The following is a 15,076-nucleotide window of genomic DNA, read 5'->3' on the forward strand; positions in this document are numbered from 1 at the left end:
AGTTCTTCAGGAGGAGGGACGAGTGGAGGAAGCACCCGATGCTGACGAACCAGCTCCGCCACGCCACTCCTGGTCTCGGCATCGCTCTCGTCGCCTTCGGCATCTACCTCGTCGGCGAAACCGCCTACAACAAGATCTATGCTCCTTCGCACTCCCACTCACACTCTCATTCTTCATCATCGTCTTCTCACACTCACTGAGAAGCCCCGCCAAAGATCTATCAACGTCTTTCAGGTGATGCGCAGTGCAAGGAACATATCTTGACCATGTATCCCAGTTTTTTCTGTGTTCAATAAAGCTTTCACTTCACAAGAATTTGTTGCCGTCTCTCTCTCTTTCGGCACCTCACAGATTGACACACATACACTAGCTCTCGCTCTTCTCTCTCTAATACACACCATACATTCACACCCCAATACAGACAGCACGACACAGACCCAGAGCCATTTTTTTTTTTTTAATCAACCCACTACCTCTCTCTCTGGTCCCTTTTTCTTTCCTCCTCTGTATATGCCACACCCACCAAGTCACCTACACCGAAGCTCTCTCTCTCTCTCTAGCCCGAGCCCAACATATATCTCTCTAGCCATCACATGCAAGCAAATACACCTCGTGGTGAACAATTTCCCATGAAACTCTGCCTTCAGCAAAGGCTCCTGCCCACATGGTCTTGTTCTCTTTTCTTATCTTCAAAAAAAAAAAAAAAAAAAAAAACCATATCAGAATCGGTTCTCTCTCTCATTTTTTTTTTTCACTTTCCAATACTCTGAGGCACATGCTTTCGCCATTAATCTATTCTTATTATTATTATTAAAACACCAAAAAAAAAAAAAACAAAAAACAAAAAACCATATACAACAACAAATACCAAACCCATTGCAGGTTTTCACAAAACCATGGCCACGAAACCTTTTTTCATTATTATTTCTTTGCAAAAAAAAAAAAAAAAAAAAACAGCAGCCGAGGAAGACGAACTGCACACCAAACTCATTTTATTCATATCGGGGCTCACCCCGATCACCATTTTACACCAAAAAAAAAAAAAAAAAAACCACTCACACACAACAACCTCTTCCACAGGCGGGATTTTTCTTCTCTACTCTGCCGCCGGTCTTTTCTTCTTGCCTCCGTCCTGGGCGGCCCTTGCCGGTGTTGCCTCCGTGTTTCCCACTCCACTGGGCATGATCACTACTCCCTGCTCCTCCACTGCAGCATATGGCGGACCTCCAAATCGGAACATCACGGTGGCCTTCCGCTTCAGCTCCTTATTTTCCGCCTTTAGAACACTTATCTCTGCTCGCGCATCCTTATACATGCGCTGGAGCAGAGCCAGTTGGGCGTTTAACTGCTGCACCTCATTTTTCCTACTCTGCAGCCGGTGCGACAAGTTTGTGACCGCAGTCATGGTCTCCACACATGACTTCAAAGTATACTGATTGGCCTCAATATCAGTTTGCACCGCCATTTTTTGCTCCACAGACCGCATCGGAAAGTTCAACGGAGCAAAACCAGAGGTGTTTGGTTGAGGTTCACTGGCTACCGCACCAGTTATCTCTCTTGTTAACTCATTGAGGTCGGGAAAGAGAGTGAGCAGACCACGGGAAGACGAAGCCATTTTCTGGGCAACAGAGTGTTACAGAGTCTCTCTCTCAGACAACGAAGAGTTTTTTTCAGAGGTTTTTCGCAGTTTTTTGTCTCAGTCTCTGCCTCAGCCTCAGCCTTCGTCTTGGTTAAATAGCCAAGGCAAATCCGCGCCTCGCGTGCCACTTGACGCCAAACGACAAAACGGGCGTGCAAGCCAAGATAGTTGCACGCCTTTTGATGGCACACCTTTTTATGGATTGGGCACGCCTTTTGATGGCACGCCTTTTGAGGGATTGGGCACACCTTTTGAGGGTGCGACTTTTACAACGGTCCGCCATGACCCCATAAACTGTCTTCTACAACGGTCTGACACGACCACACAGTGTCTGCTACATCGGTCCGACATGACCCCGTAAACTGTCTTGATCCCCTTTATCACTCACTTTATTTCAACCTCAAATAGGTTTCTATCTTCACACCTATTTGAGTTTGAGGGGGGGTTATACATATATCATGGTGAGCATGGTTACACACCATGCGAACCACCCAAGCCACCACATGGCGCACTCCCTAAGTCGCCTCCTTGGTGCACCACCACAAGCATTTACATCGGTCCGGCATGACCCCGTAAACTGTCCCGACATTTGATTCCGGTCAGCTTCTACAACGGTCCGGCATGACCCCATAAACTGTCCCGACATTGATTCCGGTTAGGTCCTACAACGGTCTGACACAACCATACAGTGTCTTCACCAACGGTTCGACACGACCATACAGTGTCTCCTATCCTATTTTATTTTCTTTTATCAATTTACTTTCCTGTTTTGTTACTCTCTCCAAACTCAAGTTGGTTAGTACCTATCCTCCTTGAGTTTGAGGGGGGCTGTTAGTTTATTATTGTATATTAGTGATTAGTATCTTTAGTATATTATGTACATCTAGTAGTGTTAGTCATAATTGTTAGTGTATCATTATGTCTAGCTTTCATAATGAGTGTTCCCCATTTGCTTTATGCTTTCGGTGCTAATTGGCACCCTATGTATCTTTTCCTCTCTATAAAAAAAGAGTGCACATCTCCTTGTAAAAGACACAATAACATACATCAATCAATAATCAATACATAATTCATTCTCTCTCTTTTTATCTATACATTAAATCTAATAATTTTAATTTAAATAATTTATTTTTTTCATTTTCATTCTAATTAAAAATATATTAAATTCAATTATAATGAGTTTATTGTCAAAATAAATTTCAATCATTCAATACTCATTATGAATTCTCACAATCTAGTGGATTTCAAAGAGACAAAAAAAAAGGGTTCAAAATTAGTGCTTCACATGAAATGAAGCTTTTACTTTGTAATAAAAACTTGAGTCATGTCATAGCCGGAGATTGACTTTAAGAACTTTCCAATTCGATTAGTGGGAAATTAGAAAAAAAATTTACATTACTAGTGTATTTAAGACCAAGTATAGAACCACCGCTGAACGGCTGACGTGGATTATTTTATTAATTTTCTTGTGGGTCCCACAATATACGTGTATAAACACGCTCTGATACATAATAAACAATAATATCGGAGCGCCATTGACAAAGTTTTCGTCTTCTTCCTCTAGATCTCTGTAAATTTCTTCAAAATCTTCAATGGCTAATAAAAGGCCTCTGAACACATACACAGTTCTGTTGTTGCCTCTTCATGTAGATCTTTGCAACGTTTATCAACGATCATGCAATGAATCTTCTTTTGAATTATGTTATGCTTCTCCCTCAAAATAAATATCTCTTCTAATTTCTTCAGATGCTCTGTATATGATTTCTCAATATCCTCTTTACACTTGATAATATGATCAATGTTATCAATATTCTCTGTAAATAATATCTCTGTTCTTCTCTGATGAATATCAAATATTTCTTTGTGGATTTTCAAAATCGATGTTCTACTATTGATAGAATCAATAATACATGCTTTCAGAACTAAATGATATAAGTTCTTAACAATATCACTTGAAATATGCTCTGAAATATTGCTGATCGATGGATTTAACTGCCTCTGCGCGGGAATGATTGACCCATCCTTCGAACGCTCTAGACACAATCTCTTCATTTCTTCCGTCAGGCAATCTCATAATCCTGAACCTGGTTTATATAGACATAAGGTTTTTTTTTCTTTCTTTAAATGAGAACTTATGAAGATTTCGTATAAATATATTAAATTCAATTATAATTAGTTTGTTGCCAAAATAAATTTTAATCATTCAATAATTCTCACAATTTAGTGAATTTTAAAGAGTAAAAAAATGATTCAAAATTAATGTTTCCCATGAAGTGAAGATTTTCCTTTGTAATAAAAACGTGAGTCATTATTCACCAAAAAAAAAACACGTGAGCCATTTCATAGTCGGCGATGGACTTTTAAGAACTTTCTAATTGGATTAGTGAGAAATCAAAAAATGAATAGACGTTACCAGCGTATTTATGGAGTTAGAATAACACAAGATATAACTTTTTTTAGTGTGAATTCACACAAAAAAGGCAACTTCGTTAATACTCTCTCTCTCTCTCTCTCATTTTCACAAGCCCCAATCAAAATTACATGCATTTCTCAATATTAAATTCAATTATAATTAGTTTTTTGCCAAAATAAATTTTAATCGTTCAATAATTCTCACAATTTATTGAATTTCATAGAGTAAAAAAATGATTCAAAATTAATGTTTCTCATGAAATGAAGATTTTCCTTTGTAATAAAAACGTGAGTCATTATTCACCCCAAAAAAACACGTGAGTCATTTCATAGTCGGCGATGGACTTTTAAGAACTTTCTAATTGGATTAGTGAGAAATCAAAAAATGAATTGACGTTACCAGCGATTTATGGAGTTAGAATAACACAAGATATAACTTTTTTTAGCGTGAAATCACAAAAAAAAGGCAACTTCGTTAATACTCTCCCTCTCCCCCTCTCTTATTTTCACAAGCCCCAATCAAAATTATATGCATTTCTCAATATTAAATTCAATTATAATTAGTTTGTTACCAAAATAAATTTTAATCATTCAATAATTCTCACAATTTAGTGAATTTCAAAGAGTAAAAAAATGATTCAAAATTAATGTTTCCCATGAAATGAAGATTTTCCTTTGTAATAAAAACGTGAGTCATTATTCATCAAAAAAAACACGTGAGTCATTTCATAGTCGGCGATGGACTTTTAAGAACTTTCTAATTGGATTAGTAAGAAATCAGAAAATGAATTGACGTTACCAGCGTATTTATGGAGTTAGAATAACACAAGATATAATTTTTTTTAACGTGAAATCACACAAAAAAGGCAATTTCGTTAATATTCTCTCTCTCTCTCTCTTATTTTCACAAGCCCCAATCAAAATTACATGCATTTCTCAATATTAAATTCAATTATAATTAGTTTGTTGCCAAAATAAATTTTAATCATCCAATAATTCTCACAATTTAGTGAATTTCAAAGAGAAAAAATGATTCAAAATTAATGTTTCCCATGAAATAAAGATTTTCCTTTGTAATAAAAACTGTGAGTTATTATTCACTAAAAAAAAAAATCGAAAATAAACTTTTAAGAACTTTTTAATTGGATTAGTGAAAAATCAAAAAAATAAATTGACGTTATCAACGTACACAAGATATAACTTTTTTTTAGTGTGAATTCACGCCCAAAAAAAAAAAAAAAAAAAAAAAAAAACAACTTCGTTAATACTCTGTCTCTCTCTCTCTCTCTCTCTCTCTCTCATTTTCACAAGCCCCAATCAAAATTACATGCATTTCTCTTTCTCAATACCCAACTCCCCAAATCTACTGTGTCTCTGTTTTTTCATCACTCTCTTCTTCTCTGTCTCCCTCTCGGGACCCGCGAATCTCCGAAGCCGGCCTCTTCTGCGGCGGCGCCACCCCATCTCCGCCGCAAAACGCTGCCTACATCCCAACCTTCATCACAGAAATGGAATCTCTCTCTCGCCTCCTTTCCTCCAATCACTGGGCTCACTACGTTATCAATTCAACCATTTTTGGCCTATTCCAATGCTTCGAAGACCTCTCTCACACCGACCGTCTCCTCTGTTTTGCTGCGAGTCGGACCCGAATCCCCCATTGTCTCCCCTCAATCTCAGCTCGAATCTACCTCGATGGCTGTTTTTTACGATGCGAGAGCTTTGATTTCTTCAATCAAAGCGTCGATTCGGCTCGAGACACTGTGAATTGTGCTACTGATGTGGTATGCTTCATTTACATTTCTTCTTTGTTTTTTTTTTTTTTTTTTTTTTTGGAGAAAATGCTGATTTCTTTGTTAATGAATATCATGTTTAATCCATTTCTTGTTGATTCTTGCTTGCAGCTATAGCAGAGTTGCTTGACAATGCTGTTGATGAGGCAAATTCCTATCTATTCCTACTCGAACTGCTCTGTTATGTCTTGAATTGAAATGTTTAGATTGGAAGAAAGTCAAAATAACCCATTGGGCTATATGAATCAACCTGGAAAACTATACTGTATATGTTTTATTTAGAGCATAGAGTTTTAAAAGTTTTTCAGGTTACACTCTTTTCTTAGATGTTTTCCTTCTGAAGATATACATTTCATAATGCTAGGTTCCCCTTTTCATTTGCATTTCCTTTTTCTTTTTAATGTGAACATTACAACTCAAGTATGTTATCTTTTTTAATGTGAAAAGAAGCTGTAGCATATGGTTCACAATTCAATTCTGGTCAAGGGTGATTTATAACTATTCAATGATGTGCATTGTGTGGAATAGATTCAAAACGGGGCTACTTTTGTTGTTATAGACAAGACTACAAATCCACGGGATGGAAATCCAGCCTTGCTCATTCAAGGTAAGTATGCATTTGAAACTTCCTCGAGTATCACAGTTGGATGTTAATATAATATTGGAAACTTTCCAGTTTGTTTATTGTTCATAAACAAGGATAAAATTCTTGTTTTTAAATTTTTGTTTATCTATTTCTTCATGCTCTGTACATGACGACGGTGGTGGAATGGATCCGGAAACTATAAGGCGTTGTATGAGCTTTGGATTTTCAGATAAGAAAATGAAATCCGCCATTGGGCAATGTATGGATACTATATTGTTAACTTTACCTTTATCATGCTTTCCTTTCTTTTGGTACTAATTGGTTGGTTTTAGCCTTTCAGATGGAAATGGGTTCAAGACAAGTTCTATGAGACTTGGAGCAGATGTTATTGTGTTTACCTGTCACTTGAGAGAGAGGTTTGTGCACAAGAACATAACTCTTTTACCTGTCTGAATTGTTTTTGTCAGATTACTCATTTTATAATAATCTATTCAGATACCAAAAGAGAACAAGAGATACAATAATCTATAATGAGAATGTGATCATTCATTGATTGTAGATATTTGGATTCATTTCTTGAACTGGTATTTGTTCCATAACGTAATCAAAGTAGGATTATTATATAGGTCCATAGCTCTTGTATTCAACTTCCTTAAGGTTGATAATACTTCTCTTTTGATCAATCCCGATATAGAAGTTTCTGGTCATCTCTGTTTAAGCTATTTGGTTATGTCTTGTTGACTTTGGAATTCCATTCAAATTGGTATTGTATTCATGACCAGAACACTGACTCAAAGCGTTGGACTCCTCTCTTACACATTTTTAAGACAAACAGGTCATGACAGAATAGTAGTACCATTGGTGAGTTCGACATTTAACTATAAGTACCCTTTCTTTTTCTTTTTCTTTCCCCTAAAGATTATTTCAATGTATGTTTTGCCAACTGACTATAATTGCAGAAATCTGTGCTAATTCTTGGAATTGAAAATTGGGTGTATGAATTACCTTATCCATCCGTTACACATCTGGCACGCTTGCAGACATGCCTGAAACCACCTTTTGGGTAGTTCTCTTGTGGAGATAAAAAATAATAGGCTGATAGCAACTTAGCAATGTGTTGCTTTCTGGTTGTCACGGTATAAATGCACGTGCGAACAACTATTGAGAAAAAAAGGAACTGGGTTAGTAGTCTCATGATAATCCATCAATGACTGTTTGAGAAACTGAAATTGAGTCATGCCATTGATGACCTGTTTGGATGTCTCATCTTGGTTGGTTAGAATTTTGGGTCCTGTTTCCAAATTAAATTAGTTAGACGACATTCCACAAACAGATTCATATATTCTTTGCTTTCTGCCTCACATTATGAGTGGGCTTTCCTGGCCCGCGCTTTATTCTTGCATCAGATATCCAAAGAGTCTATTTAAACATGGTCCATGATCCATCTATCTTGACTAACTGTTGGCTTTCCTTTGGGTCACCCTACAACTTCCTATCTTCTCATGGTTAGGTATTTTTGTGAAATCTTATTACAGGTGGATTATGAATTCAATGAATCAACTACAAAATTGGAACCCATACTTTCTTATGGACAAGAACATTTTTCATCTAATCTGTCTGTGCTACTGCAGTGGTCTCCATATCCGACAGAAGAAATAATGCTGAAGCAGGTAAGCTTCAAAACACTTTGGCTCTAGAATTTTACAGTAACAATGATAATAGGATTAATATTAGTGTCGACCCTTTCAAGTTTCTCATTTGCATGCTGCTTTTGCTGATGATAATTGAGATGTTGTTAAGTCTGTTAGCCTCCTTGCTTAGTGACGGAAAATATAGAATGGGATGGGGTTTGGTTCTCAAGTCAAAAATTTGAATTAATTGTGTGTGTGATAAGACTATATGAAATTTTCAAATGAACATTCAAGATTTATATGAACTATTAAAATAAGAATAAGTATTTTTTTTTTTTTTCTGTTTTACTTATTTATTTGTTTGTTTTTTGTGCCTACACTAATTTCCTCCCTGTTGTAGGCATGGAACTTTTATGTTATTAGTTATGTATATAAATTTTAAACGTGAAACTACTTCCATTAGGGAACTTCCAGAAATTCTCATGTTTCTTGATGTATCAATATCTGTTATATCTCTCCCACCATTTCGAGCTTCAATCTGTGCAATTTGATATCCTTATTAACCCCGGTGGGCAGTTTGATGATATAGGGAATCATGGAACAAAGATTGTTATAGACAATCTGTGGTTAAATGACAATGGGGCTATGGAACTAGATTTTGATTTGGATGTGGAGGTACCTTTCATCCTTTTGCTCTTACTCCTTTCTGTTGGATCTTTTAAGTTATATCTATCATGTAGCCTACTTGTAAGTAATACCATGTTGCAGGATATTCGTGTTATTGCAGACCCAAAGCTGCTTCAGACTGGTTGCTGTCCAAATCAAGTTTCTGACCAGCATATTGCTAACCTTTACCATTATTCACTCCGTGTAAATTTATAGTTTACATTATGAAGTTGATTAATAGAGTGGTCTCTTCTTCCCTTCATAGTTTTAAAATTAAGTTCTTTTTCAAGATCCACAGGTATATTCTTCCATTTTGTACCTACGGGCACCTCAAAGCTTCAAAATAGTTCTGCGGGGACGAGTTGTTGAACATCATAATATTGCCAATGATCTAAAATTTCCTGAGTTTATATTGTATAAGCCTCATGGCGGGAACATGGAGGTTTGTATTAGCTTGTTTACGAATGTCCATTACAGTTGTCACTACTTGCATCTTATAAATTGTTTTACATTTTTGTCACACTTGGCTGTGGCCGCTTCCTGTATGGTTTTATGGCATAATGGTTGCGTCTGTATAGTTGATTAAGGCTTCACAAGCTGATTAATTACAGGAACATGTTTTCCTTCAAATTCAAGTAAACAGTGATATTTTCTAAATATACTACTTTCAAGAAGAAAGAACACTAAATGAATCAATTAGTTTCAACGATTCATTAATTTTGACTATAGATATATAAATAGAGAACAATACTGCGTCTGTTTCAAACTTTCTATAAATGCCTGCCTTAATTCATGCACTACATGCGTGCTTTGTTGAATAATTGTGGTTGTTAAAAATATTTGGCAGAGACTGGACATAGTGTGGGCTTTTAGATTGACTATTATTATTAACATAAGTCTGTTCTTGTTTATTATCTAATGCTCTATTGTTTCAATCGGAAGCCCCTTCTCTCACAATGCCTGTTGGGTTTATTTTCAGGCAGTTGTTACTACTATAGGGTTTTTGAAGGAAGCTCCACGTGTAAATATACATGGGTTCAATGTCTACCATAAGAACCGTCTCATATTGGTGAGGGATATTCTCTTACAACTTAAAATCATCTCATAAGTTGTAAGATTCATTAGAGCAGAATCACTCTTCTCGATAGCACCCTCTTCATGTTTGATGTGGTGTATATGGAGGGAAAGGAAAAGGAAAAGAAGATCCTTGAAAATGTAGAGAGCTCCATTTTCTATTTCACTGGAGCAATGGCTATTTATTTATTTAATGCTTTTTGGCAAAAAAGCCAAAAAGCCAACAAATTTAAAACTTTAATCATCATTCATCACTTTATATTGTTCAAAGTATCAAAACTCTATGATTTTGAAAATAAGTATGGAGTTTTGAGTTGGACTGGTTTCCTTGTGATGTATTTCTGATTGTTGATACTCTTAGTTCTTCTCTGTCCTAGGTATGAGTTTTGTTTTTATTTCTATTTGCATCTTATTCCTAAGGCATTTTTCTGCTGAATCTTGGTAGGAATTTCCATTGCGGATTGATTGGTTATCAGCAAATGAAAAAATCTCCACCAGCACCCAAGCCTTCTCAGGAAACACGTTCATTTAGGGCACATAGTTTCATTGAACAACCTGTGTTACTGAATCACAGGTCCTCTGTAACTGACAATGCGGGACCACTTTCTTCTGCAGTTGAATCTTTTGAAGTTACGGTAGCCACTCCTTCAAAGAGGAAAGAACAAAATCCTGCAGGGGAACTCGAACATGTAAAAAGGCACACAGGATCAAGGTCCTATTCAACTGATACCCAGCACATTGGAGTAAATCAGGTTTGTTTACGATGCTGATCATGGTTCGAATCAATTGGAATGCCATCTTTTGTGCTTAGTGCCGACATTTATGGACCAAAGTTATTTATAAACCACTTATAATAAAGGGTCAGGGGGATGGTTTGTTTATTTGGTTGCCACCAAAAAAATATCTTTCTGAAATGCTGAATTGATACTCTTTTCTGTTACTGATTGAGAAGTTGGGTTCAAACATTAAATATTAGACTGAGCAATGCTAGGGACCCCAGAAAAATACCAAATATTCTGCACAATACCCACATGGGTGTGGGTCCATGTGAGTATTGTGTAAAATATTTGGTAATTCGTTCAAGGTCTCTAGCATTTTTGATAAATAAAATTAATAAATTGAGGTAAAAGTAATAAACTAACAACATTTTCTACTTCCATTGGAATGCCATATTTCAGAAGTAGTAAATTTTCCCAAGTAGTAAAAGAACACATTTGCTACACACAGCTGAAGAAACTCTATGAGAACTATCTGATGTGGTGGGGAATTTGTGCTTGGTTGTTTTATGTTTGCTTATGTGGATTGTTTTCCCTTTTTCTTTGCTAAGTGAAGTATTCTATTTGTTATTTATACGTGACTCTGTGTCCATATTCTATGCTTGTCAACCGCTTTATCTCTCTATTATTCGTGGTATCTACTGAAAGAGGTATTGGATTCTCTAATACTTGCTTGTTTGTATTGTATTGTAGCCTACCCCTGAGTATGAAAATCAGTTGCAGGACGATGAGTTTACCAGCCTGATGCAAGAAAATGAAAAGCTCCAGACACAGTAAGTACAGAACAGGTTGTAATTTTGCATGATTACTTTTGGAGCTTACTGTAGATCAGGTTGGACCATTTGGATCGTCTAGATTTACTAATTTCTATTTGTCTGAACTTGATCCTCTACTCTTGCAACGTCAACACCAGCAAGAGTTTAGGATTCACTATATAGTATGTCTCACACTATGAGCCAAAATGGCATTGGGCTTTCCTGCTTATGCATAGTTTGAGCTAGCTTCACTTTTGGCTAGTGGTCTTAAAGCATCCGATGGATACACTAACGACTTTGTTAGTACCAGCTCTTAAATAAGTTAGCGAGAAATTGCAATTTCTTCTCTCCAATGCAGTTGCTAGTACAGCTCCAAACACTGTCAGAGACTAAACCGTTTGTTTTCTGCAGCGAGCCTCCTAAAATACTTGAGAGAGAGAGAGAGAGAGAGAGAGAGAGAGGACCTGACACAATATATCCTTTTTACTTTTGTTGTTTACACGCACTTTAGTTCCTCCATTGCAGCACCCATTCACTACCTAAATATAGGAACATTTAACACACAAAATTGAGTCACACTTTTATCACTCTTTGTCAGTTAACACACATTTTAACATCTCCGTTAGAGATGCTCTTTAAGTCCTTGCTTAATCAAATTCTTCTTTTTGACCATCCCAAGTCAGTCTTGATCATCAATCTTGTTATTCACATGAGTGGATGAACTTTGGCTATAGGATAAGTTCCAGCTCAGCTTGGACTACAATTCTTTAGTTTTGAAATACCCTTGACTGTCTGAGCCCAGCCCCGACTTGCTCCCCTACCATCACTATTGCTTGAACTAAATATCTACAATTAATATGGTCCACACCTGACTTAATGTACTCTTCCACATTTTAAATTTTGTAGATAAAACTGTTCGTTTTTGTTTTTCAGGTTATTGGAATTGGAGAGAAGCGAGGAATGTCTTACTCTAAAGGTACTTCACATTATAATACAGTAAATCATTTGATGTATTGCAAATCAAAGAAATTCACATTACTGTTTTCAATCCATTATGATTTGCAAATTTGGCATTTCATGTTGTCCATTTTAAAACATCCAGCCAGCCAGCTGTAGAAAATTTGTGTAGGTCATCGTTTGACAGAAGCCTACGATCACTGTCCAAGCCCTAGCTTCAATTTTGTCAACCAAATTAAGGAAGCAAAACTGCCTTTAGCTTTGGCACGCTTAGAAATGTAACTTTTGATAGTTTTCTTGTATTTCAGTTACAATTACTTTGTCAATTTTGGTGCAGGTGCGACAACTTAGGAAAGAACTAGGTGACATTCAGTCCGAGTACGCGAGACTGGTGGCTGAATCGGAATCAATGAACATAGTTAAGGATGAGAAAACTATAAATGGATAATTTCTTTGGATTTTATTTTTTGTGGTAAATAACCTGATGTTTTGTACATTGTTATCACAAAATCTATATATCATTTTGGAGTACTAATAGTTGAGCCGTCATAGTTTTGGTTCGGGAGTTTCTAAATACACCGTTTTGTACAATTGGGTACAGAGAGATATTTTGAAGCGTATTTTAGAACCCTTTTGGTTCCTAGCCAGCTGTGGAATATGGGTATGAGTACTGGTATTGGTACGATACGAGTATGGTAAAATCTAAAAAAAATATAGTATGGCTATGGCTAGGTACTACTATAAAAAAAATTTTATTTTTAGTTTGAAGTAATGTAAAAATTAGTTAAATGACCTACAATTTACATTTAATACCAAAAGTAAAGGTATAAATTAAAATTAATTGTCATTATATTAAATATTTATAAAAAAGGTCATTATATTAAATAACTTACAAATTATAATTTAATTTTAAAATTATATTAAACATAAAAATAAAAATAACAAGGAAGTCTAATGAAATTGATTTTATAAAATATTTTTTCAATTGAGGAATGGTACGGTTTAGGTATAATTAGGTATTTTTAGGTACGTCAAAAATTAAGAAGGAAAAATTTAAGTATGTGTTTCGTGTATCCAGTATGTATGCCGAAGTATTATATAAAGTATCAATATTTAGGCCTCGTTTAAGAACATGTTTTTTTAATGACTTTTTGATTTTTTGACTAAAATGTGATACAAAAAAAAACTAGTATGTTTGGGATGATTTTTTAGTTTTTTACGAAAAGATGTGCAACAAGTAGAGAGAAAATGAAATCTATGACTTTTTGGTATGAGTTGTTGGCTTTTTGATTTTTTTAATAACTTTTTGATTTTTTAACTAAACCGGTCGCTTCCCAAATAAGGCCTGGCATATTAAGTATAACATATTTATCAAAGTACCTTGCTTCATTGCTAGCCAGGAATTCATGTTGTCATCTTATGTAAATGGGGTAGAATATTGACGTGTATAAACCCATAAAGGCCGCGAATCACCTATGGACAACCCAAGCCCATCGCTTGGAGCCCAATGCATAACCAAGCTGGTGAAGTCCAGGACAGCTGGAGTCCAACATGGCATAAAGAGCCACTGACACTCAGACACACGGCAAGAGAAGGGCGAGCCACATCAGCAGACAAAGATCTGAAAAGTTATTGCCACTGCACATCACCATTAATGCAGCCCATCACAGCATTTATTACGACAACACCTCCCTGTCGGAACAGGACCCCCTTACCCTGAACAAGGTAAGCTACAGCATAGGCTTTCGGCGAGGAGGACAGGTCGGAAGGGACAGCGAAATGATTACCAAAGGATATAAGCAAACGTTGAAGACAGGAAGAAGGTCAAGCTTTCTATCTCTAATCTCTCCCTCTATACTCTACTTTTCTTCCTAATTTGCTCGTCGGAGGGTTCACTGGGGGACTACCCCGTTCCCCGTTGAACTTTTTTGCAGGTTATCCGGTGGGCTCGATCATTTGGGTTTGGGCTTGAGGAGCTTGGACTAGTTTGCTCTATTCACTGGGATAAACTGTATCATCAGTTGGCGCCGTCTGTGGGAACGCTTTGCTCCTCGCGCCAGTTGTGTTCACTGTCGCCGGAGACCCCGTTCCAACAACCTTTTTCTCCTACCCGTCAAAGTGCATGGTCACGACTAGATCCATGGCTTCTCACAATAATGCTGCCGACCATCAGGCCGACCCCTCCAATCCAAACAACCCACCATAGTATTTTATCGAGCTTACCAACAGCATTAACCGCATGGCCGAGCAAAACCAGGCCTTGATAAATGCTTTACTCTAGAGAAACCTTCCGATGCCTCCTCCACCACCTCCAGATATTCCCCCCAACCAAGAAAGAGCCCCGAGCCATACCACTCCACAACTCCATCCACCCAACTTGGAAGGTTTGCAACCTCCCCACCCACATATAAATCCACCACCCCAACCCCCACACCCATCGGTCGTAGCACCAGTTCCTGAAGGGGAGGCCAGCAGCGTCCAGCCTCCATTGACTGACCATGGTGACCACGTTCCCCTCTGGGACGCTGAGCTCCGAGCAATGAAGCTCCAACTCCAAGGGGTCATGCAGAACATTCAGCATAAACCCTCTACCACGGCAAATTCACCATTTGTTGCCTCCATCCGGGACAAACCTTTGCCCGCCAAGTTCAAAATGCCCACCATTGACTCCTTTGACGGTACGACGGACCCAGTCGACCATCTGGAGACCTACCGAACCCTCACGATCCTCCATGCCTTCCTTGACGAGATCATGTGTCGGGCTTTCCCCGTGACATTGAAGAGGTCAGC

At 37.2% G+C, this 15,076-nt stretch overlaps 2 protein-coding genes across 2 annotated transcripts in view; both read left to right on the plus strand.

Annotated features, from left to right (window-relative positions):
• Positions 1–5,344: 5,344 nt before the first annotated feature.
• The window catches only part of LOC114316240 (protein MICRORCHIDIA 6), a 57,439-nt gene continuing 47,707 nt past the window's right edge, over positions 5,345–15,076 (plus strand). Inside the window, 4 exon segments of the mRNA XM_082922748.1 lie at positions 5,345–5,832; positions 5,953–5,987; positions 6,370–6,686; positions 6,768–6,843. Coding sequence (XP_082778874.1) covers positions 6,611–6,686; positions 6,768–6,843 — 152 coding nt within the window. The 5' untranslated portion in view covers positions 5,345–5,832; positions 5,953–5,987; positions 6,370–6,610.
• On the plus strand, positions 9,015–12,821 carry LOC145823212 (uncharacterized). The gene is made up of 6 exons (XM_082922750.1): positions 9,015–9,166; positions 9,704–9,793; positions 10,244–10,550; positions 11,268–11,347; positions 12,263–12,305; positions 12,624–12,821. The coding sequence occupies exons 2-6, from the start codon at positions 9,756–9,758 to the stop codon at positions 12,732–12,734; spliced, it is 579 nt and encodes a 192-aa protein (XP_082778876.1). The 5' UTR covers positions 9,015–9,166; positions 9,704–9,755; the 3' UTR covers positions 12,735–12,821.

The sequence above is a fragment of the Camellia sinensis genome, chromosome 4 (genome assembly GCF_055761805.1).
Source record: "Camellia sinensis isolate YWXY chromosome 4, ASM5576180v1, whole genome shotgun sequence".
NCBI lineage: Eukaryota > Viridiplantae > Streptophyta > Magnoliopsida > Ericales > Theaceae > Camellia > Camellia sinensis.